At 40.5% G+C, this 23,773-nt stretch overlaps 2 protein-coding genes and 1 pseudogene across 3 annotated transcripts; all 3 read left to right on the plus strand.

The window, feature by feature from the left end:
• Positions 1–66: 66 nt before the first annotated feature.
• Positions 67–12,603, plus strand: LOC145470779 (putative L-amino-acid oxidase YobN). Of its 2 annotated transcripts, none has more exons than XM_081454616.1 (5): positions 67–245; positions 5,661–6,175; positions 6,283–6,450; positions 7,061–7,156; positions 9,376–12,603. In XM_081454616.1, exons 2-5 carry the CDS (start codon positions 5,674–5,676, stop codon positions 10,581–10,583), a joined length of 1,974 nt encoding a protein of 657 aa, XP_081310742.1. In that variant the 5' UTR covers positions 67–245; positions 5,661–5,673; the 3' UTR covers positions 10,584–12,603. The 2 variants fall into 2 exon arrangements, with proteins under 2 accessions (XP_081310742.1, XP_081310741.1); XM_081454615.1 differs by lacking the exon at positions 67–245 and adding an exon at positions 270–2,667.
• A 1,182-nt stretch (positions 12,604–13,785) lies between these two features.
• Positions 13,786–16,534, plus strand: LOC145470155 (putative bifunctional amine oxidase DDB_G0291301; annotated as a pseudogene).
• A 2,329-nt stretch (positions 16,535–18,863) lies between these two features.
• LOC145470782 (putative bifunctional amine oxidase DDB_G0291301) lies at positions 18,864–21,206 on the plus strand. Its single transcript, XM_081454621.1, has 2 exons — positions 18,864–18,948; positions 19,420–21,206. Exon 2 carries the CDS (start codon positions 19,494–19,496, stop codon positions 20,880–20,882), a length of 1,389 nt encoding a protein of 462 aa, XP_081310747.1. The 5' UTR covers positions 18,864–18,948; positions 19,420–19,493; the 3' UTR covers positions 20,883–21,206.
• The last annotated feature ends 2,567 nt before the right edge of the window (positions 21,207–23,773 follow it).

The raw sequence follows: 23,773 nt of genomic DNA on the forward strand, positions 1-23,773 counted from the left end.
TTACTTTTTTTTTCGGTTTCATCTCACATGATGATAATTCACTTTGTTTAAGTGTCATAACAATTTTAGCTCTGAAAGCTTATTGGGACACATTTGATTGGCATCGACCTGTCAAAATTAAACCGAAGTATTCATGGCTTTTTGACTTTTACATTAAAGCATCCTGCTTTCGTTGCAACAGTTTTGATTTCGTCATTCAAGCAGAATCTCTTGACTACCTTGCTGTCTGACGGAAGTTACAACCGGTAAGGACATACAAGTAGAAGTCGTGGTTTTTTTGGCAGTCAAATAACTGTTCTTGGTATCAAAAGGTTAGGCATGTTACAGCTGACAGTCCAGGGAGGGGTCATTGACGCTAGCATAGAAAAGTACCATTTACTGTCTTAAACACTGAAGCTCTACTATCGACTTACCCGAGGTTCCGAAGATAACAGTCCATAACAGACTGTTTTCGAAACAAAGTGCAAATGACTTTGTTGGCATCAGCTGCAAGAAAGGTTGAAAATCTAGAGGTATATTATTTTAAAGACGCCTGGTCTAATTCTAAGGAAGAAGTTAACTCTTAGTGAAGGCAAGCTGAGTGTCATAAACAAGGCATTCGTGTTTCAACGCGAGCTTGATCAGCGACCTTCCTTGTTGAGCTGATCCAGTCATTTCATGGCGGAAGTTGCCTTGCAAATGCAGCTAGTAAGGAATGTTCAAGTGAATTTCGGCCTCTAACAACGTTAACTATTTGATATTTGGAAAGGGACTTTGAACTCCAACCTCCCATGAACGAATGAAAGACTTTATTTCAGTGTCAATGGTAGTTAGCTTAAAAAACGGTAATTGGGCACACTATTTACATATATCCCTCCCCTATGCGACGCATGTGCAGCTTTCATCTCCGACCTCCCATCCCTCCCCCCACCATCACTGCTGGAAATGGACTCTAAGAGAGAGAAATAATATAACTCTTTGGAAAAATAAATTTCAACTGCTTCCAATCGAGCAGCAATAAACCGTATTCGTTGTGAAACGATTTTTGGTCAAACTTAGCCTCCTATTTAGGGAGTCACATAGGAAGACTGCAATCTTCCTCTTTCGGATTCCTCTCTCGCTTCCCTTTGACCATTGCCTATGGTCGGCGTCTCAATGGACACTGTTCTGACAGTAACACTGCTGTGCAAAATGATATTCCGCCCGTTTAGTTTAACGTTCTTAATATAGACTGCATTTTGTAATTGGGGGAGTGCCAGTCTAATTCAACTCTATTTCATTTACATTGTGACGTGTTTGATTGATTGAGCTCTTATTCCCTCTGCTATTCCACCTCAATCATTCTCTGGAGTAAATGTTTCTAAGAAATGAAGTAATTCTCAAAGACTTTGTAGTGGGGGAAGGGGGAGGGGAGGGTAAAGGATTACGGGAAATGAGTTGTCTATGATCATAAAATTAAACCTAGCAAGTAGTCCTGTTTCACCCTTTTAAATACTATTTTCTTCTTGAAACGTCTTAGTCTGAAAGTCTTAATTTATTGTTATATGTGTACAAATTTTAATGACCGGAGCAGGTGGCTACATTCAATTTTACAGCCGCTGTATTTCCGCCGTTCTTCTGAGAACCCTGTGACTGATGTCAGTTGACATACGAGCAATCTAACCATCCCAAGTGTTTGGAAACTGCAAAGTTACCCTTTAGAGTTCCAATTAGCCGTCCACCAAGTCCGTATGGGCATGTGACATTTAGTGATCCCCCTTTTGGGCCCTCAGTAATGACTGATCCCCCCTTTCTGTTATTCTAAAAATTAAATGACTCCGCCTAAAGTTCTCCGCCCCTCCCCTCCCACCAGGCAATAAATAATGACCGCACCCTTACATTGTGACGTGTTTGATTGATTGAGCTCTTATTCCCTCTGATATTCCATCTGAATCACTTTCTGGAGTAAATTTTTCTAAGAAATGAAGCAATTTTCAAGGACGCGTTTTATAAGCTTCGTTCTTTAGCGTTCGTGATAGAAGCACACTTGAACGGTTCCAAAAGCGAAAGGGCATGGCACCTATGACGCAATTTGCGAATTACGCTTTCTATTATGCCAAGTGTCTGATTCAAATAAAAACAGACCCCACGCCAAGCACAATAAACATCCTGTTTTCTTGGTAACAGTTACGTTCGGAATTCAAGCAGGAGTTCTTTACAAAATAGAATTTGAATAGTAGGTCAAGAGCTGTCTGGTTTTGAAGCCCTGGCTGCAAGTCCACTAGTGCAGCTTTGAGCCTCATTTTGTTTAAAGTTGCTCGAATTTCCAGCTTGCTTGCACAAATAAAACAGGTTAAATATGCAATTAAAAAACCACAGGGTTATAGCCTTATTTTGGACGAAAAAGTTATCGAGGTAAAGTTTCGTGATTAATCGAGACAACGTTAAATTATTTGTGTCCTTTGCGGTTTCATCTAACACAATGATAACAAACTTAATTCCAGTGTCATAACAAATTTAGCTCTGAAAGCTTATTGGGACACATTTGATTGGCTGCTACTCACTCATCGATCTGTCGAAATCAAACCAAAGTATTCATGGCTTTTTGACTTTCACAGTAAAGCTTCCTACTTTCGTTGCAACAGTTTCGATTTCGTCATTCAAGCAGAAACTCTTTACTACCTTGCTGCGTGACAGAATTTACAAACGGTAAGGATATACAAGTAGAGGACGTGTTTCTATTGGCAGTCAAATAACTTTTCTTGACATCAAAAGGCTAGGCATGTTACAACTGATGCAGTCGGGGAGGGGTCCTTGACGCTTGCATAGAAAAGTACCAGTTAGTGTCTTAATCCCTGAAGCTCTAGAATCGACTTGCCCGCAGTTCCGAAGATAACAGTCTATAACAGACCGTTTTTCAATGTGCAAATAACTATGTCGACATCAGCTGCAGCAAAGGTTAAAAATTTAGAGGTATATTATTTTGAGCGTAAAGATTCGGTGGACATGAAGAAACTTTTAAAGACACCTCGTCTAATGCTAAGGAAAAAGTTCATATTTACACTAGGCAAGCTGAAAGTCACAAACAACGCATTCGTGTTTGAAGGCAAGCTTGATCATCAGCGACATCCTTGTTGACTGAATCCAGTAACTGTATGGCGGAAGTGTTTTTGCATCGCTAGCAGGCTATGTTAAAGCGAATTGCGGCCTCCAACAATGGTAATTATTTGATCTTTTGAATGGGGCGTATTCAGTTAAGGACGGTTGTCATTTAGTGAACGAAGAATGATGTGCAGCTTTGCACTCCAACCATTGTTTATAGGCTTTTTGTTTTGCAAGTTCAGTGGCTCGCTTTTTTTTCCTTTTTTGATATTTGTCAACGTTCCAAACATATTCTAACACTCCAAATCCACCAATTCCTCTTCTGTTTGTGGTTCAACTACCTTCTCTACACTTATCCCTATCCATGAGCTGGTTTCACAGGAGACTTTGATTTTGAGATGGTGGTCGCTTAATGAGAGATGGTCGCATATGGAGGTACGAATGTACACGACTGTACACGGGAGCAGCGATGACGCAGTGGTGAGAGCGTTCGTCTCCTACCAATGTGGCCCGGGTTCGATTCCGGCCAGATGCCATAGTGGGTTGAGTTTGTTGTTGGTTCTCGCCTTGCTCCAAGGGTTTTTCTCCGGGCTCTCCGGTTTTCAAGCGCCACAAAAACCAACACTCTAAATTCCAGTTCCACTTGGATATAGGACCAACATGAAAAGCAGCTTAGGCGGAATTGGCTTCCTCTCCAGATGCTGTAATTTATTTATTATTTTATTTATTTTACGATTTGAGAAACCTTCAAAGCAAGCGAAGCAATTTCAGATTATTTTAGAGATTCTGAGAAAAGTCCATGTTATACGTCACGGCAGTCACGGCACCAGGTCAAGATCGCTGGATATTGGTCAAGTTCTTTTTTGTAGCGTTTATGGACCGAGACGGAGTCGAGGTACAATATTTAGTCCTCTCGACCAAACAAGCTTGGTCAATAAAGGATTTACTATCATAGCATCTGCCTCGAGTTCGGAGAAGTCTTTGTTGCGGAACACAGCGTGTAATCCCTAGGGGACAAGATAGCGCCATCTTGCCCGCTCGTGTAGCCAATCAAAGCACAGGATTTGGTTTATCTTCTAGCCACATAATAAGATAATAAACCATACAGGACCAAGGATGGTTAAGGGAGAAGATTTAAAAAACGACAAACTTGAAAAATTTAAGCTAAACTTTTCAAGATGCTCAAACTGTGACGTAGCTCCCTTAAAGCTTAGCCTAGAAACTAGACACATCGATTTAGCGTTACGAGTGCGTTCTGATACAAAGTAGTTGTCACCTGATGCCTTAGACTTGCCAACAAGTCGACCTTTGCTTAATCCTTCGCTTATTCATCTCCCTCGAGCGAAGGGAGAGGGCAATCTTCGAGCGACGAAGTCGCGAGCGCGAGAAACCAACAGGCCAGGGAAGTATTATTGGATAGGACTTTTAGAAAGTCTACTGATGCCTGTGAACTTAAGCCAATGATGCCTGTGAACTTACGTCTTTCGCTATATTTGCTTTGAAGCGCACCGCAGTCGTGTCCAAGCAGTCGGTCGAGATATTATCAATTGGTCAATCACCTCAGTAAATACAGATTTGTTTATCGCGACAATGCGAGTGCTCATCGTTTATTAAGGAATAATGAAAACAAATTAGTTCTTCCACAACCTCGCAGTGAAGAGAAGTTTTCCTTACAGTGGAGCTCAGTTGTGGAACAACTTAGCTATAGAACTAAGACAAGCAACTTCATTAACCGAGCTCAAGATTAAACTAAGTCGCCACAGTTTTAAGTAGATTTTTTCTACACGGCCTCCATGCAAAGCAGTTTGGGGGGATTGTCATTCTTTGATTGTAGTTAGGAAGATAGGTACTGTAGCCAGCTGATTATCATAAATAGACTGATAGAAATACCTTGTTTAAATAAAGTTGTCATATCGTATCGAATGGATAAAATAGACACATACGTCATGTCTGCACATAAATATGATACAGCGCTTTCCCCTTCGACTTCCCTTGAAACGTCACAAAAGGAAAACAAATCGAGAGAATTCTTGCAGTGAAGAGTATTATTATATATATAAAAAAAATCAAATTGCCTCAGAAAGATCCCAAAACTTGCAGGTTTTCTCAACCACCACCTGTTTCATTTAGACGTCACAAAAATAAACGCACCAATCAGAAGTAAAGGACTCTCAAAACAGACGATCATGCACGGTTCAATTCTAGCTGTTACCATACCATCCTGGGTAACCCTCGGAACCGAAGTCCAGTTTTTCGGGTCTGGGATGCTCCAGAGTATAAAACATCAGTTAAGGTCTTAGGACCATTCTGGGATGGAATAACTGAAGGTATTATAACAAGAATTGTTAACAATTTTGCCACTACCAAGTCTCCTGGCTTTTCTCTGTACTACAAAAACACAAGACAAGATACAACAAATCTTGACAAGAGATCTTGAGATTTTCACTTTTCTGACTAAAATTTGTTTACGATTGAGTTTTTTTTACGGCTAACGTTTAAACTTTTCCAATTTTTACACCTCACGGCTAAATGTTTGCCCTGTTTTAAGGCTAACGGTTAACTCTATTGAGATCCTAATAGAAACTCTTTGATATCTACAGCTGGGAATTCACGATGACGAGACAGACAGATCGAGACGTCGCCAAGCGATTGGGCAGGGTTTTGTTAAAGAACGAACCAAACTGGATTACTGGAGATCTAGGGAACTATGTGAATGATGTACACAAAAGCCCACTCCCTACAGTGGCTATGTTTGCAGCCCCCAGAGAACCTCAAAAGGTCCATGAGGTCAAAAAGCCTAAGATTGAAAGAGATCAAGGACCTGTTCAACAGAGCGATCTTTTAAAACCACTACTGATGGATATCGCTAACGAGGGTCTAAATTATGCTTTCCAAAAATGGATCCAGAGCATGGAGGACCCTGAGCGGCATTCAAAGACGCAAAAGCCAAAGAAAGTGATTGTGGTTGGAGCCGGAATGGCAGGGCTAGTGGCTGCATTTGAGCTGGCACAAGTTGGACACGACGTAATGGTATTAGAGAGCCAGACGCGAGTAGGAGGCAGAGTGTACACCCTTGGGGAAAAAGATGGTTTTGCAAAGGGACTCCATGCTGAGGGTAAGTATAATAGTCGATTCAGAGAGAAGTGGTTTTATTCTTCCTATAAACTATCCGTAATGATTGGTTTCGTAATCCTTTTGCATTTTTATAAATGCCATTTGCAGCTGGTGCCATGAGGCTACCATGTCTCCCTGACGCGAAGACCAAGACCCATTTTCTCACAGATTTTTATGCTTCTGAGGAGCGGTTCAGCCTACCCTTGGCACATTTTTCCAACTACAGTGAGAAAGCTTATTTCAAGTTTTATAACGAAGACGCTGTTCGTGTAGAAGGTGAGCTTTATGATACATAAATAAAATCTACTCGCTAATGTTTCAACGTGAAATGTCTTCCATGGAAGCTTCCGAGCTGAGGGTAGCTCTGTAGTTTAACAAGTTTATCTCTCTGAGAATGAAATTGAGTTTTAGAATTTGGGGCTAGGCTTGACGAATGGAAGTGCAGTGGCCTGACCTTACAACACGACGCTGACTTGTAGATTTCTATACGATACAGCTAAATTTACATCATTTAGTAGGTATATAGTGAAGAACGGTTATATTTTGAAATGAGATGCTCTGACCTAATTCCCAATTCGTGTATTTAACCATTTTTACACCTGGGCGGGAGAGGCACTGAGAGAGGAAAGGGTCTTTATGACAAGTAAATAAAATCTACAAGTTAATGTTCCAGTGTCAAACGTTTTCCCGCAAAGTTGGTTGTAGCCCTCCTTAGCCAGGGGTAGTCCTGTAGCTTAGGAAGTTTATTTCAGAGTGAAATTGAGTTTTAGAATTCGGGGGCTCGATAAACTGAAGTGTAGTGGCCTGGCCTTACAACACGTCGCTTACTTACAGCTAAACTTATGTAAATTATGTAAAGGTAATCACCTTTTCGTGTATTTTACAGATTGGAATGAAGATCCTTTGACCTGGATGAACAAACTTTGGCCTGGATGGGATGCTACGCTAATAAACAATGGAGTGAAAGAGATCACAAGTATCGGTAAGTTTAAAACGCTGCAGCTGTCTAAGGTGGTTGCAAACTTCACATTTGCTATGCGCCATTAGTGTATTCTACAGTCACAGGAAGTGAAACATTTTCAAGCCTCTAAAATCCCTTGGTTCTACGATATCCCAACTGCCGTACACACCAATCCCAAAACAAGTCTTTCTTTGCTTTTAACACACATCGGAATCGCATGAAATTGCACTGCCCCAAGGAGGGCAAAAGAAAGTGTGAAACTAGACGCTCTAAGAGCGTTTACTCGGGCTTCGAACCGCAGTATCAAATCGTACTTTACGAAAACGCGTATTGGTCACAATAAAAACAAATTAAAGAATCAGGATATTTTAGCACAAGAACTCCGCTTAGGTATTTACTATTCAAGTTGCTTCGTTGAGTATCCTCCTAATCCAATCGCAAGTTGTGAGTTTAAACCATTTTGGTTCAAGAATGAAGCACAGCTGTCTACGCGCTTATGGAGAACTTGTTTGCAAAGAATTTTCGAGGTCTTTTTACAACTTGTGGCGATTACATTGTACATGCTAGCAGAAATTGTACAAAGTTCGTTTACTGGTCGTGGCGATCCGAGTAAATTGTGCAGCTAAACATCTTTGCCGTGTTGCGATCTTAACGCCTTTTCACGAGTCATATTTCCTTTGGAGGGCGAATAGATAAACTCCTTCGCGAAAACCACAGCCCTATGACAAGGCGCAAATAGCATTGCACTTAATTTGCATAAACTTTCAAGTTGTGCTTTTTGCGGATAACTTCCGAGAATTTGCCACCCTTAACGTTGTTTATGAATAAATATTTAACCTACATATTTTTATTGAATCAAGGCAGGAGTATTTTTAAAAAGGAACTCATTTATAAGGGGAAATGCGGCATTCTGTTTTGCTATTTAATTTTGGTTTCATACTCGTCTAGTTCATGTCACGCAACATGATTTTCTTAAGCAGTCAGACACAGTTTTCTAAAAGAATTGGCGATTGCTAAGAGTGCTAAATATATTTGAACTACTAATGAAATAAATTTGGCTAAACCGGCTATCGTCAATGCAGAGAACATTGGTTCGTCAATAATCCCGCATAATTCCCCGCACAATGGAAGTTTTAATTTTCCCGCATAATTTGCCTCCAAAATCACAAACTATTTTTTTTCCTGCACCCTACTAGGAAGCCAACCAACTTGGAGGTAAGATATTTAATTCAAGTTACCGAAAGTCTAATCTTTACAAATTTGGAGATCGGCATATTTCGCGCGGTGCAAGAAACAAATCCATGTTTTTAATGAGCTATCAGTCTAAAATCATTTTGGTATTCAGCTCGTTTTATTGCAGTATGATCATTTACTGCATTGTTCTAAATAATATCAGCAGTAGTCACATGCAATCATTGACTGCCTATTTTGTCAGTGTTTTCGTAGTTTGAACTCATACCGCGACCGGCTCAGTTGTTATCTCACGAGAACGTTTCGAGCTTGACCTTTGCTTACCTGGCTGTCTTTCAAGCAATATAATTCCTGGACCGACCCTTTCCGAAAACGATCATCTTTGTATGCGAGATGAACGTATAAGGCGCGATTCTCACCAAAACTTTCTTCGCAAAACACCGCGTTCTGTATAAGCGCCCTGCGAACGAGCAATGTCGCGTTTCTCGTCCCCAGTTTCCATGGTCTATGCATGGAACGCCTGGGACCATGACCCTCCTTTTAGCGACCAAAACACTTGCATTTTATGACTCGGGCTTTCCTACGGAAGCCCGAGTAATAAGAAATAGAATTTACGGAGGGAAAAGTGTTGAAAACTCAGGATAGATAATGTGTTATGCCGGAAACCATCGGAATGACTTACTTAAAATGCGACTTTTAATTGCCTTTGTTCGGCACCTAAAATGCATCTAAAAATAATTAAAAGAGAAAGATCACTTGCTAGGAAGGAAAAAAACCATCCGATGTCTTTAGAACAGGCGAATTAACATACTAGCTGCAAAATGGATACAACTACAAACAAAAGACGATGATCTAAATCATAGTCTCTTGCTGCAAAGTACCTTTGTTAGTTTAAGATCATTTTGAATTAGCTTTGTTTAAGGCGCATCTGATCATATTCATGTCCTAATTTGCGCCATAGAAATATTAATTATTATTATTACTATTATTATTATTATTATTGTCTAGATGGCATCTTTGACTGTAATTTTATCTCTATCTAACTGCAGATGAATATTACAATCGCACCACTAAAGTTGTAACAGATCAACTGCTTGATTTGCTCAACGATCCCAGCGTTAAACCAAGCGATGCCTGGAATCAGTGGATTGATCTCTGGAGTCAGTTTTCACTTGATGGCTTCTTACAAAGTACCTACGAAGCAGTGATGACAAAAGTCGAGAAAAAAGTTCTCGAAAAAAAACAAAGCATCTCTTTGACAAGCCTTGAAGAGCTCAAGAAGTACCTTCCCTGGCCTGATGCTGCCATCACTGCCTACTCTGTCTTCTCCTACACAGAGCAGCTTGATCAAAGCCTTGTGCAATACCTCCGTGATCAACTGGGACAGTGGTGGTCATCAGACATGCACTGCATCAAGGGTGGGATGTCTCTGTTACCAGAAGCCTTCACCGAAAAAAACAACGGAGGATGGAATCCTGAAGTTTTCCTTCACGATAGAATTCACTTCAACCGTACAGTCAAAGAAATCATCTACAAATTTGACGAAGATGATACTGAAAATAATCACGTGGTGATTAAAGGCTACTTCAGCAACAGCAGGCAACCTTTCCAGGTCGAAGGAGATGCTGTTATCGTCGCAACTCCAATCAACATTCTTAGGCAGATCAAGTACACACCCCTCAATGAACACACGGAGCCTCCCCCACAGGATTTCCACAAGGCCATAGAAGACATCTTTACCGGTCCAGCAACCAAACTCTTCATACAAACTAGGACCAGATTCTGGGAGAAAGACGGCATTAAAGGAGGATTCTCAAAAACAAATCTTCCAATCGGCCAGCTCCATTATCCAAGCAACGTCACTGGAGAGCATCCTGGAGAAAAAGGCATCCTGTTGGTTTACACGTGGAAGACGGAAGCCTTACTCTTTGGCTCCCTGGATCCTACTACTGCTTTACACGAGGTAGTAGAGCAAATAGCCACAATCCACCCAGAGATCAAAGACCAGGTTGAAACGGGGGCCGTCTTAGCATGGTACAACCACCCAACCGCTCAAGGAGCCTATGCCCTACTTAAACCCACCCAGTACCAAAACGTCCGCTACCTCATGGAATACCCTATGGCTAACATCTTCTTTGCTGGTGAAGGCCTATCGTTTGCTTCGGGATGGATTCAGGGTGCCTTGGAGTCTGGTCTACGAGCAGCTTTTCAGTTCTACATTCGCAACGAGGGTGGATGGCCCAAGAAAGTGAAATGACTTCGCTGAACACTTTTACCTGATAATAGTCTTGATAATAGACAATCAGTTTAAACTTAAGTGGAAATTGACTATTTTTCCAGTTAAAATGTGTTTTTGCTGAGTTCAACACAAATGTTGAAGTCTTTAGTGTTAGGGTACTGGCTTCCACTAATCAAGAAAAATGGGCGATTTTCTTTTCAAAGGTTTGTAAGCGAGAAAACAAAATCGATTACACTTGGCTATAGACGTTAAACCTAAGTGGTGTTTTTTCGTTGTTGTAGGGTCTTAATAAGGCGCACTGATAGCTAAGAACGGCCAAAATTTTAATCGGTTGGCGTAAAAAATATATAAAATTTGAACGCACGTTATGCTACCCCTCTTTTTCTTCTTCAGTTTAGCGTCGTCCGGCAGACCCAACTTTTCATGTTTTCAAGAAAAGGAAAATTTTGCAAAAATTAACACGATTTATTAACGGCGTTTCTTACAGCTGAATACTTTTTGCCATGTTTTCGTTTGATTTTTACCACCACATCAATCTTGTCTTTTTTTGGACCTGCATTGCAGCCATGTTGATTTTGTGACCACGTCATTGTTTCCAGGCTCCACGGCAACGATGCTGAGTTACCGGGCCTCCTAGTTCCAGACCGCTTCTGATTTTTGTGTTTGGGGCTCATTATAATTAAAAATCATACCGACCGACCCTAAATCAGTTAACGCATTTGACGCTAAACGTAAAAAAGGGGGATGGGTAAGACGTTGAAAAAAGTGAAGTGAGTTAGTTGACTGTAAAAGCTTTTTCTTATCAATTGCCATTTTGAGTGTCGAGATCACTTGTTAATATTATTGTTGGGTGGCTGATAGATCCCATTTCCTTGAATGGTATTAAGAAAATGTGTCTCGCAACAACGGAAAGTAATTTTTAACTTTTAATTTCATTGAGTTATTTACAAATGTTTATTTGTTGGCCTGTTGTAGCGGCCATTACTTGGGTTATAAGAAAGAACGAAAATTGAGGAGGAAGAAAAATTTGTCTGCAAGAGAAAAGGAAGTCAGTCCAGCGTTTTCCTTTTTTGAAAGTCAGGGAAAATTGTGCTTAGCAAAACAAATATTTCTGTGATTTAACATATATTTTCAGGATTTTCAGAGTTGCCCGGACCTGACCAAAGATTTACATTCCCTAAAGAGAGAACAAATAGGTACTGGGCGTTCGAGCCGTGGTTTATTAACGTTAATTTCAATAATGTTAATGTTAATCTCTTTTGAGGAATTCTTTTTTTGTAAGAATATCAAATTTATAGACTGTTTTGCCTTTTGAATCCAACGTAAATTATCTCAAAATGAAGTTAAAGACTCTCTACTTTGCGAGATGACAAATAGTGTTTGACCCAGACGACACTCGAACATTTAAGCTAATCTGTTGCAAATGCTGCAAAATTAAGAATATAAAAGCAGAAACCGACACAACTTAGGATGATTTTTTTTAAGGTGTAGTATGTTTCGGCTGGCCAAGCCAGCCTTCTTCAGGTACAATGAGAATTTTACATTGGAACGTGTTTTTTTGTGGCATATTTTCGTAATACCGGAAATACGTAAAACAAATTGACAGTGTAAATTAAAGATAGGTATACGGTAAAATAAAATAATGAAAGAACGTAATAAAAGGAAACAATTAATATGTTTCTTCGTGGTTGTTCTGACCATCGGGATCAGTTGTTCTGCCTTTTTGAGTGGGGTCGGGGTGGGGGTACTCCCATAAAAAATGGGAGGAGGTGTACGGCTCGCTTCCGGCTGAAACCCTTACCCTATTTATGACAAACATCTGCTATTGTCCTTACCTTATTTATCACCTGACCAAAAATTCGACACCCTCGGCTGGCACAGTTGCCCTAAACATAATTTATGAACGACTTTTGATGGTGGTCTTATCGATAATGATCAGAAATTAGCTTCTTCTAAAAAAACGCACCCAATCCACCGTAGGAAAAAAGATGGCGGCTGCACATTTTACCACAATGCCTCGCGAACCTAACACAGCCCAAAAGGCACGAAGAAAGCCTTATAACTGCAATATTTGTCTCTGTACAAAGGATATTAAGTACCCTAGGTGTGAAGATTTTATAACGTTTCTGTACGTTTTTATGAACGTTGTTTAGGTTTTCGTGCGCTAAGAACTATGGGTAAATGTACCAGACGCCATCTTTTTTCCTACGGAGGATTCAAGACTAGGATGCTAAAACCATACCCTATTTAGGACCAAAATCGATACCCTACCATACCGTACCATTTGGGGCCGCAGATACCTTTATAGCCCATATAAGGGAGTACCCCTCCCTGGACACAACTCTAGAGGCAGTAAATACCATAAATTGTTGAAAAGAGAAGTTCGAAAAAGAATCAGACAGGCTTACTGGGAGCACGTCAACAATACGTTTGAAGAATCAGATGGTGATCGGCAAAGTCCCACTTGACAGGAAAAACAGAGACAGGCCTGCATGGACTCCCAATGTGGTTTTTGTGGTTGCGTCGCATTATGAAAAGCCTTCAAATTATAGTTTTGCTCTTACAAGCATGAAGTTAGAGATTTACCTCTTTTGTTTGATATGATCGGAGGCTTTTTAAAAATCGGTTTTAGCAGAGGCTGATTTTCTATGAAACTCCAGTTTTCCATCACGATTTTGTTAAGTTTCTTTACTGCAGGGTGGTATGTAGTGACAAAAGGTAATAGTCTCTCTGCCGTTTTTTGTTTTTGCGGTTTAAGAGCCGATTGTCTTGAGTCAAAGATGACCTCTGACAGGGACCTTTCTATATATTTCTTCGGATACCCGCGTGCTTCGAGGCGTCGTTTGAAGTTTGCAAGGCACTCTATAAATGTTGTTTTAGAAGAGTTTGTTCTAAGCAGTCTTATTGCTTCGCCTCTGATAAAACCTCTTTTTACCCCCGGAGGGTGGCACGAGGAAAAATGGGTATATTGAAAGGTTTCGGTCGGCTTGTAGTGTGTTTTGATGTCCAGGAGGGATTTTTCTGTGAATCTCTCTCCTTTGTACACCACTGTATCAAGAAAAGTTATTTCGTTCTCTGATATTTCGGCCGTGAATTTTATTGTTGGGTGGAATGTGTTAGCTTGTTCAATGAAACGATCCACTTCATTTCTTTTGGAGTCCCAAAGGGAGAAAACGTCATCAATGCAACGTTTCCATTTTCTTGGCTTGGTATAGCCCTTTTCACGCTTAATTTTTCTCATTTACATTACAATGTAATCCAACGTGGATACGAGGCAATTTCGGGCTAAAACTGCAAAATAGCCCGAAATTGCCTCACCTACATGCTAGATTTTATTGTAATGCAAATGGCCAAAGGTAACCGTGAAAAGGGCTATTGTTTTGTTGAATTAAATTTGTTTCATCTCCGCCATGAATATATTTGTAAAAGACACTGCTGTCTTTGTGCCCATTGCGATACCATTTGTTTGGAGATAATTTTTTCCATTGAACTCAAATGAGTTCTCTGTTAGGATTACACCAACCATTTCCCTTAGATAGCGCGTGGGGATCGGAAGATCAAAGTTGTGGAACGACTCATATGCTTTGCATACTATTTCTGTTCCCTCCTCTTGTGGTATATTTGTGTATAAGCTAGAAACGTCCATTGTTACTAAAATTGTGTCTTGGCCTATCTTTGTTTTTTCTATAAAATTGTTGTTTTTGTGCGATACGCTGTAGCAATGTATCCACAAAAGAGGATATTTTTTCAGTTGGGCCGTCACAACCTGAGATGATCGGTCTTCCGACCAGAATAGGTTTGTGGAGTTTTGTAAGCGTGTAGAAGATAGGAATTCTAGGCGGGCTGGTGGTTTGAGAAAGCCATTTTTTTGTCATGTCATCGATGTGTTTGCCTCGATGCAGTTTGTCAATGATCTGGTTGACCTTTGTTTGTGTGGTGTTCACCATCGGTGCTCCGAGAGGTTTATAGTGCTCTCTGTTCTCGAGTTGCACTTCAGCCTCTTGTATTTTGTCTGATTTGTTCATGATGACCGTTGTTGTTCCTTTATCCGTTTTTTTGAGGTTTATGGCAGAGTTATTCTTAGGCTCTTTTAAGCTGCCATCTCATTGCGTGACAAATTATTTTTGGGCTTATTGATTCTGATGTCAGCAAGTTGCGTTTTGACACTTTCTATATAGCTTTCAAGGGCGATAGATTGTTGAACCAGAGGCATCCAATTTGATTTGACATGAAAAGGATGTGGTTCTCTATCTTAATATTCGGAAACGTAAACCGCCTTCGCTTCATTCAAATCCCTTCTAAACGACTCAAAAAGACACAGGAACACAAGTAAATAAAAAGTACATTTATTTTTATTGCTGATAAAGTGCTGGGGTCCCCTGTGGTTACAAGTTACCTATACACGTATTATTTTTTATAAGGACCTTTTCATAAGAACGATGAGGCTGAGCTGAGATTAACTAAAATTTAAGAACATACCGACTCAGAAATTTACCCAGGTTCAACCTTATCTTAACTAACTATGCCCCCTTCCAGATATTTAGGCAATGTTTTATCTGTTCAAGAAAAGGAACGAAGCACTTTTCAAAGGCTTTTTAGCGGTATTACCATGCATATTATATTCTAAGGTTCACTTTTCAGCTTCTGTAATAAGACTAATAAATGCGCAATGGAACGTCTCCACACCCCTAAGACTGTGCCAACTGGCTATCGAGTCAAGTAAAGAATGGGACAAACTCATGCAAGAGTTGAATGACAGCTCCCTTCAGTGGATAGAACAGGCTGCCTTTGGTTTGGCGATGCTACTGTCGTAAGCAGTGAGGGCAACATTGACAAGGCTGCAGAAAACCTCAAAGCGTTGGGAGTAGCCGACTACGAATTGCTTGAAGGCAAAGAGACAATTCAGAGCGATGAGCGGTTTTCTTTCATTTCGGACGCGGTTAACGACATTGATGACCCAAAAGCTCTGTATTTTGGTGATGGGGGCATCATAAATGTACCTGCCGTTATCGAAGGCCTTCACAAGAAGTTGAAATGTTCAAGTAAAGCTGATCTAATTGAAAATGCACTTGTCAAACGCATTGATTACAGTTTGGATGATGAGATGAGAGTGTGGATCGATCAGCGGCCGCAATATATCCGATCCAAGAAAGTGATCCTGACGCCTGGCAGTTATGTTAACAACGTCTTATCAGCTCTAACACCCACTTTCACGGAGAAGATCAACCACACAATCTAACTATGGAGCCCCACCTACTTCAACAGCATCCCTTCTTCGCCTTCAGCCCCAATGAAGAAATGGCCTATCTGGTACTTCTTTGGTCAGCCGAAAGAGAACGACCTAAACCTATACTACGGTTTTCCGAGCGAAAAGAAGCGGCCAGATTACGCCAGAGTTGGTTCAGCATTCACATCAAGCGAGAGATTTGACTACAAGCTTGACCCTCCAGACATTAGCGACAGGCCACTCGATCAAGACGTCCTAAAGTTCACTGGTGACTTCGTGAAGAAATGAATGCCTTCTCTTAGCCCCAAACTATTAGCTGAAGAGCATGCAGCATGCATTGCTGGCTTTGCTGAATCCAGTGATAAAGACGACGACGACGTCGGTTTTGTTTTGGATTTTCTACCAGGTGGATGGGGTATGAAGTTCGTGCCTGTCATTGGAAAGATACTTGCAGATTTGGCGATCAAAGGGGAGACAGAGTACAGCCAACTCATAAAGCCATGGAATATCAACCTTGGAGATCTCGTCAAAGCAGGTGGCACCACCAACATCATGGCCCAGCAATCGGTAAAACGTAATACCAGTTTGCAGCGAGCAGCTTTGTTCGAAAAGTGGCTAGGCCCGTAGGAGGAACAAATTAGTTGTGATATAGTAAAACGCTGCAAAAAATCCATTGGGAAACTAGTAGTGAAGAAAAATCAATAAGTTTTGGAATTTATTTGTTTAGTTATATATATTTCAACTTCCCTTATATTATACAGTCGTCCTACTGTCTGAAAACAGAAATGTCCTCAACGAACGTTGCACCAATTGAAAATGAATCACACAAAAAAAAAACAAAAACAAAACGCCAGCGGAAACATGAATTAGTATTTGTGTACCGAGAAATACCTGTGCTTCAGTTGCTTCAATTGTTCCTTATCTTCTTCTGAAAATTATCCCGAATCTACATAATGGTGATCTTTGTATATCTCGTTAAAAAGGGCATTACGTAAAAGTTATCAGCAGTTGCTGAGCCAATTTTTCAATATATTAAACATTTTCCTTATGCATGCATGATAACATGATAGTTCAAACTTCTAGGGTGGAAAAATCTAGCTTGCCAGCAGCAAGTTCAAAGAGCTAAGACGTTTTACAGGTCTCCGTATATGGTTCTAAATTTGAAAGGCGAGAAGCCGCATATATAACCTAAGGGACTCTGAGGAAAAAACAGTAAGGCATGGCATTCGTGGAAAGCAGCTTTTCATTTAATTATTTTTCATTATTAGGTATAAGGTATTTTACAGCTAACGAAGTTTTACCGTGGATAAATAAAGATTATCTATCCAGCCCAATTTGTCGTCGACAGATGAATGATAAAGCCCTTTCACGCCCTTTTATTCATGCAGAAATATCAGATCGCCAGCGATGTTTTGGACGCTTAGTTTTCACGGACACTTTTCTAACTGTAACACTTCTGTGCAAAATAATATTCTGCCTGTTTAGTTTAACTTTCTGAATATAAAATATATTGTGTTTTGTAATTACGGAAGTATCATTGTAATTATAATTCATTGTATTTCATTAACATTGTGTACATGTGTGATTGATTGAATTCTCATTCCCCCTGGTATTCCTTCAGAATCACTTTTCTGGGTACGTTTTTGGAAGAATTGAAACACTTTTCAAAGACGTTGTGGTGCAGTTGTATGACGCGTTTTATAAGCTTCATTCTTGAGCGTTCGTGATAGAAGCGCAATTAAACGGTTCCAATCGTTTTTCAACGCAAGCTTGATCCCCGGCGACCTCCTTGTTGAACGGATCCAGCTATTGCATGGAGGAAGTTATTTTGCAAATGTAGCTAGCAATTAATGATCAAGTGAATTTCGGCCTCCAATAATGTTTTCAATTATTTGATATTTGGAAAGGGGCACATTACCTTATGGCGATCATTCAGTGAACGAGGTCATGAATGATGTGTAGCTTTGCGCTCCAACACGGTAGACGAAATTCGATTTGTAAAGCGATAATTCTCAAAGCCGTGATGCCCTATAATCCAACCAATGTTGAACCCAAGGCAACAAAGACAACTTAAAAAGAAAAAGTAGTTCTTCTCAAAACGAACGCGTCCGGAATCTAATGTCGACGTTGTTGATAGCGTCGACTGACTTACAGGAGTTGACCGCTTCGTTGAAACAAGGATTTGCCCAGATGTTTCAGGATATGGATTTAACTAAGACTTTTGCCTTGAATAATGAACTTTAATTTGGTTGGAAAAAAGAAAATTTGGAAAAAAGTAGCCCCGCCAAGGTTTGAAGTAATCTTAAATTATAATTTATTTACGTTGTGACGGGTGTAATTAATTGAGCTCTTATTCCGTCTGGTATTCCATCCGAATCACTTTCTGGAGTTAATTTTCCTAAGAAATGAAGCAATTCTCAAAAACTTTGTAGTGCAGTTGTATGACGCGTTTTATAAGCTTCGTTCTTGAGCGTTCGTGATAGAAGCGCACTTGAACGGTTCCTAAAGCCATAGTTAGTAGTAGTCTACTAACTATGCTAAAGCGAAAGGGCATGGCACCTATGACGCAATTTGCCAATTACGCTCTGTATCATGTAAAGTGTCTGATTAGAATTAAAACAGACGCCGCGCCAAGCACATTAAGCATCCTGTTTCTTTGTAACAGTTATCTTCGTCATTCAAGCAGAAGTTCTTTATAGAACAGAATTTGAATATTATGTCAAGAGCTGTCTGGTTTTGAAGCCTAGGCCCCAAGTCCGCCCATGCAGCTTTGAGCCTCACCTTGTTTATAGTCGCTAGAATTTCCAGCTTGCTTGCACAAATAAAACAGGTCAAATAAGTAATAAAAAAACTACAGGGTTACAGCCTTATTTAGGACGGAAAAGTTATCGAGGCAACGCTAAGTTGTTTGTTTCCTTCGCGGTTTCATCAAACACAATGATAATTCACTGTGTCCGAATTTAGCTCTGAAAGCTTATTGGGACGCATTTGATTGGTGGCTACTCAATCTTCGACCTGTCAAAATTACACCAAAGTATTCATGGCTTTTTGACTTCAGTTCACATTGAAGCTTCCTGCTTTCGTTGCAGCAGTTTTGACTTCGACATTCAAGCACAAGCTCTTTACTACTTTGCTGTCTGACTGAAGTTACAACCGGTAAGGACATACAAAAAGAAGTTGTGTTTTTATTGGCAGTCAAATAATTAATGGGAAATTGAACGTCTTCAAACGCCTGAGACGTGACATCTCTGACTCCTAACCATTAAGTCTTTTAGAGGGGGACATTGTGGTTTGCAGTATTGCGGTATTGGACAATTTTTCTTGCGGCATTTCGGTAATTTTAACCTCGAAATGCGGTCGGTATGTTACTTATTTTGTCTAAATCGAAAATTACCTGACCTAACGTTCAGTAACAAGTTCGTAATTGTTATTTCCGTGTTATTTTCTCTAAACTTTAACATACAGAGTACTGGTTTCGGTGTGACATTCCTTTTAGACTCGGTATTGAAGCAATGCGGTATTTAGCGATTGTTTTTGCGGCATTGCGGTAGTATCTGCCGAATTTGCGGTGTTCAGAAGTGCCCAATGTCCACCTCTTCTTTACACTTTGCATCATTCCGTTCACAGTTCATTCACGTCAGCAATTTAGACTGATCAGGAGAAGAGATCGCGTAAAGAGAACAGCATCAAAATAAACGATCATGGCTGCAAGTGTTTCTGAATTATACGACGTGATCGTGGTCGGCGGTGGCCCCATGGGATTATGCGCAGCGTACCAGTGCGCTGTCAAAGAGGGAAAGAAAGTAATGATCATTGAGCAGTACAAATTTGGAAACACATATGGTTCAAGTCCTGGGTTTAGTCGCCAATTTCGTATCTGCTACTCAGAGCGATATCTGTGCCAACTGGCTATCGAGTCAAGTAAAGAATGGGACAAGCTCATGCAAGAGTTAAATGACAGCTCCCTTCTGGATAGAACAGGCTGCCTTTGGTTTGGCGATGCTACTGTCGAAAGTACTGAGGGCAACATTGACAAGGCTGCAGAAAACCTCAAAGCGTTGGGAGTAACTGACTACGAATTGCTTGAAGGCAAAGAGGCAATTCAGAGCGATGAGCGGTTTTCTTTCATTTCGGACGCGGTTAACGACATCGATAATCCAAAAGCTCTGTATGTTGGTGATGGGGGCACCATAAATGTACCTGCCGTTATCGAAGGCCTTCAGAAGATGTTGAAATGTTCAGGTAAAGCTGATCTAGTGGAAAATGCGCCTGTCAAATGCATTGATTACAGTTTGGAGAATGAGGTGAGAGTGTGGATCGATCAGCGGCCGCAATGCATCCGAACGAAGAAAGTGATCCTGACGCCTGGCAGCTATGTTAACAGCGTCTTATCAACTCTAACACCCACCTTCACGGAGAAGATCAACCTCACCATCTATCTGTGGAGCTCCACCTACTTCAATAGAAACCCTTCTTCACCTTCAGCTTCAATGAAGACATGGCCTATCTGGTACTTTTTTGGGCAGCCGAAAGAGAACGACTTAAACTTATACTATGGTTTCCCGAGCGAAAAGAAGCGGCCAGATTACGCCAGAGTTGGTTCAGCATTCACATCAAGCGAGAGATTTGACTTCAAGTTTGACCCTCCAGACATTACCGACAGGCCACTCGATCAAGACGCCCTAAGTTTCACTAGTGGCTTTGTGAAGAAATCAATGCCTTCTCTCATTCCCCAACTATTACCTCAAGAGCATTCAACATGCATTGCTGGCTTTGCTGAATCCAATGATAAAGACGACGACGGCGTCGGTTTTGTTTTGGATTTTCTACCAGAAGCATGCAGCAATAACCGCATCGTCCTTTTCACAGGCGGATGGGGTATGAAGTTCGTGCCTGTCATTGGAAAGATACTTGCAGATTTGGCGATTAAAGGGGAGACAGAGTACAGCCAACTCATTAAGCCATGGAATATCAACCGTGGAGTGCTCGTCAAAGCAGGTGGTACCACCACCATCATGGCTGAGCAATCAGTAAAACGCACCAGATTGCAGCGGGCCGCTATGTTCCAAAAGTGGGTGGGCCCACCGTAGATGTTAAACAGTAAAACTTGCCGAACAAATCCAATTGCGAAATTAGTCAGTGCCGAAACGTCGTGTTTGTAATCAACGGGCGTAGAGAGTGACATTTTGGATTTTATTTCCAGTTACTTACATGTTTACTTCCCTTATATCATACCGTCGTTCTTTTCTATGAAAATGGAAATGTTCTCAGTAAACGTCGTACCAATTGAAAATGAATTAAACAAACGCCAGCGGGAACACGAATTAGTATTTGTGTTCTGAGAAATACCTGTGCTTCAGTTGTTTCAATTGCTTTGTAACTTATTCCTAAAAATTACCCCGACTAGATATTGTTGATCTTTGTGTTTCTAGTTGAGAAGGGCATTTCGTAATAGTTATCAGCAGTTGCTAATTTTGTATCGTAAGAATGTATGTCTCAGCTGATTTTTTAACATACTATTCATTTAATTTATGCTCTCATGATAGCCCAAATTGTCGTCGATGGATGAATGATGGAGCGCTCTAACTCTACGAGACATACAGACGCTCTTTCAAATCATGCAGAAACACCACACCACAAAGTTTATTAAGGGAACGCTGATTTTTTCAGGACACTTTTCTAATAGTAACACAACAGTGTAAAATAATAGTCAAGTGTAGTTCCGCCCGTTTAGTTTCACTTTCCTAATATAGAAGATATCGTATTTAGTAATCACAGGAGTGTCATTCCAATTATAATTCATTGTATTTCTTTCACATTGTGCAAATTTGTTAATGATTGAGCTCCAGTCTTATTCCCTCTGGTATTTCATTCCTGAGGTAAATTTTTAGAAGAAACGGACAACTTTTCCAAAACGTTTTGGCGTTGTTGTATGACGCATCTTATAAACTTCACTCTTGAGCGTTCGTGATGGAAGCGCGCGTGAACGGTTCCAAAAGTTTAAGGGCATGGCAACTTTGGCGTATTTTACGAATTACGCTTTATATTTTGCCAAGTATCTGATTAAAGTAAAAGACAGACGCCACGCCAAGCCACTAAAGCATCCTCCTTTAGTTGTAACGGTTCCCTTTCTCATTCAAGACGAAGTTCTTTACGGAACATAATTTGAATATTATGTCAAGGGCTGTCTGGTTTACAAGTGAATTTATGAAAGATCACATATTGAACTGCGGCGGAAAGATATAGAACATGATTGATCATCGCAGTTATACACACAACGTAAGCAATTGTGAAATTAAAGCCTGAAAAAAAAGGTGCAGGCTTGAATGGGATTCGAACTCACGACCTCTTGCGATACCGGTGCAGTGCTCTATCAACTCACGAGGGGGTTACTTTGGGAATTTCTTGGTGGGGATGTGCCGCTGGGACCCCGGAACCCTTAGCCTATACCAGAGCTAGTTCAGCTGAATTTTGCTAACCCATACTAGTGTAAACTCCCCAAATCCCCCCATCTATCGACACTGCTGAGGCTGATTTGCGTAAATTTAAACTTGCCGATTTGATTTTTTTATATTTTTGAGTGGCAATCCCTGGTTTCCTTACTCTAGATAAAATCTTCAACCAACTAGTCAGTTTTGTGAAAAATGATACCCTATTCTAGACCCAAACGCTCAGATTTATATACCCTATCCTAGAGTAAACTGCTTGAAAACCATACCCTTCACAGTGGCACATACCAATATAGCCCATATATGGCAGTGGCCCCCGGGTATCAACTGAGCTATTAAGCGACGAGGAGCAGTTGATTTTGTGAGATCGTAATATACCCGTAGATGATGAAGAATGCAAGTGAATATATGAAAGATCATATATTTGAACTGCGGAGAAAGATATGAAGACGTGATTGATCATCGAAGTTATACACACAACCTAAGCAGTCTTTACACAACAGAATTTGAATAATGTGTCAAGGGCAGTCTGGTTTTGAAGTAATATATCAAACACGAAAGACAGTGTTTGACCGCAAATCCAAACACCGAGAAGAGAGTTGAAAATACGACGACTAGCGGAGTATTTTTGACGAACTTCGAGGTCTTTGGAAATGTGGTTGAACACTGTCTTGAGTGTTTGATATATCTTCTCAATCGAAACTAAAACTAAGGAGAAAACGGAGAAATAAAACTGTAAAAATCTATCCTAATCAAGATCAGATATCCAAACACCGTCACGGCGATGATTTCCTTTGTTTAAACTTGATCAATTATTAATGAGTTTGAGAAATCGAGGTCCGCTCGCGCAGCTTTGAACCTCACGTTATTTTAAGTGGCTCGAATTTCCACCTTACCTGCACAAATAAAACAGGATAAATAAGTAATGAAAAAACTAACAGGTTACCGCCTTTTTTGAAGGAAAATTTATCGAGACGTACTTTCGTGACTGACTGAGACAACGTTAATTTGTTTGCTTTCTTTGCGGTTTCATCTCGCATAATGATAATTCACTTCATTCAAGTGTCATAAAAACTTTAGCTCTGAAAGCTTATTGGGACGCATTTGATTGGTAGCCACTCACTCGTCGACCTGTCAAAATCAAACCCAAAAGTCATGGCTTTTTGACTTTCACATTAAAGCTTCCTGCTTTCGTTGCAACAGTTTTGACTTCTTCATTCAAGCACAAGCTCTTGACTACCTTACTGCCTGAAGGAAGTTACAACCGGTAAGGACATACAAGTAGAAGTCGTGTTTCTTTTGGCAGTCAAATAATTGTTCTTGGTATCAAAAGGCCAGGCATGTTACAGCTGACAGTCCAGGGAGGGGTCCTTGACGCTTGCATAGAAAAGTACCATTTAGTGTTTTAACCCTAAAGCTCTACTATCGACTTGCTCGCGCGCGATTCCAAAGATAACAGTCCATAACGGACTGTTTTCGAAGCAATGTGCAAATAACTATGTCAGCATCAGCTGCAGCAAAGGTTAAAAATC

Source organism: Orbicella franksi, chromosome 15 (genome assembly GCF_964199315.1).
Source record: "Orbicella franksi chromosome 15, jaOrbFran1.1, whole genome shotgun sequence".
NCBI classification, from domain to species: domain Eukaryota; kingdom Metazoa; phylum Cnidaria; class Anthozoa; order Scleractinia; family Merulinidae; genus Orbicella; species Orbicella franksi.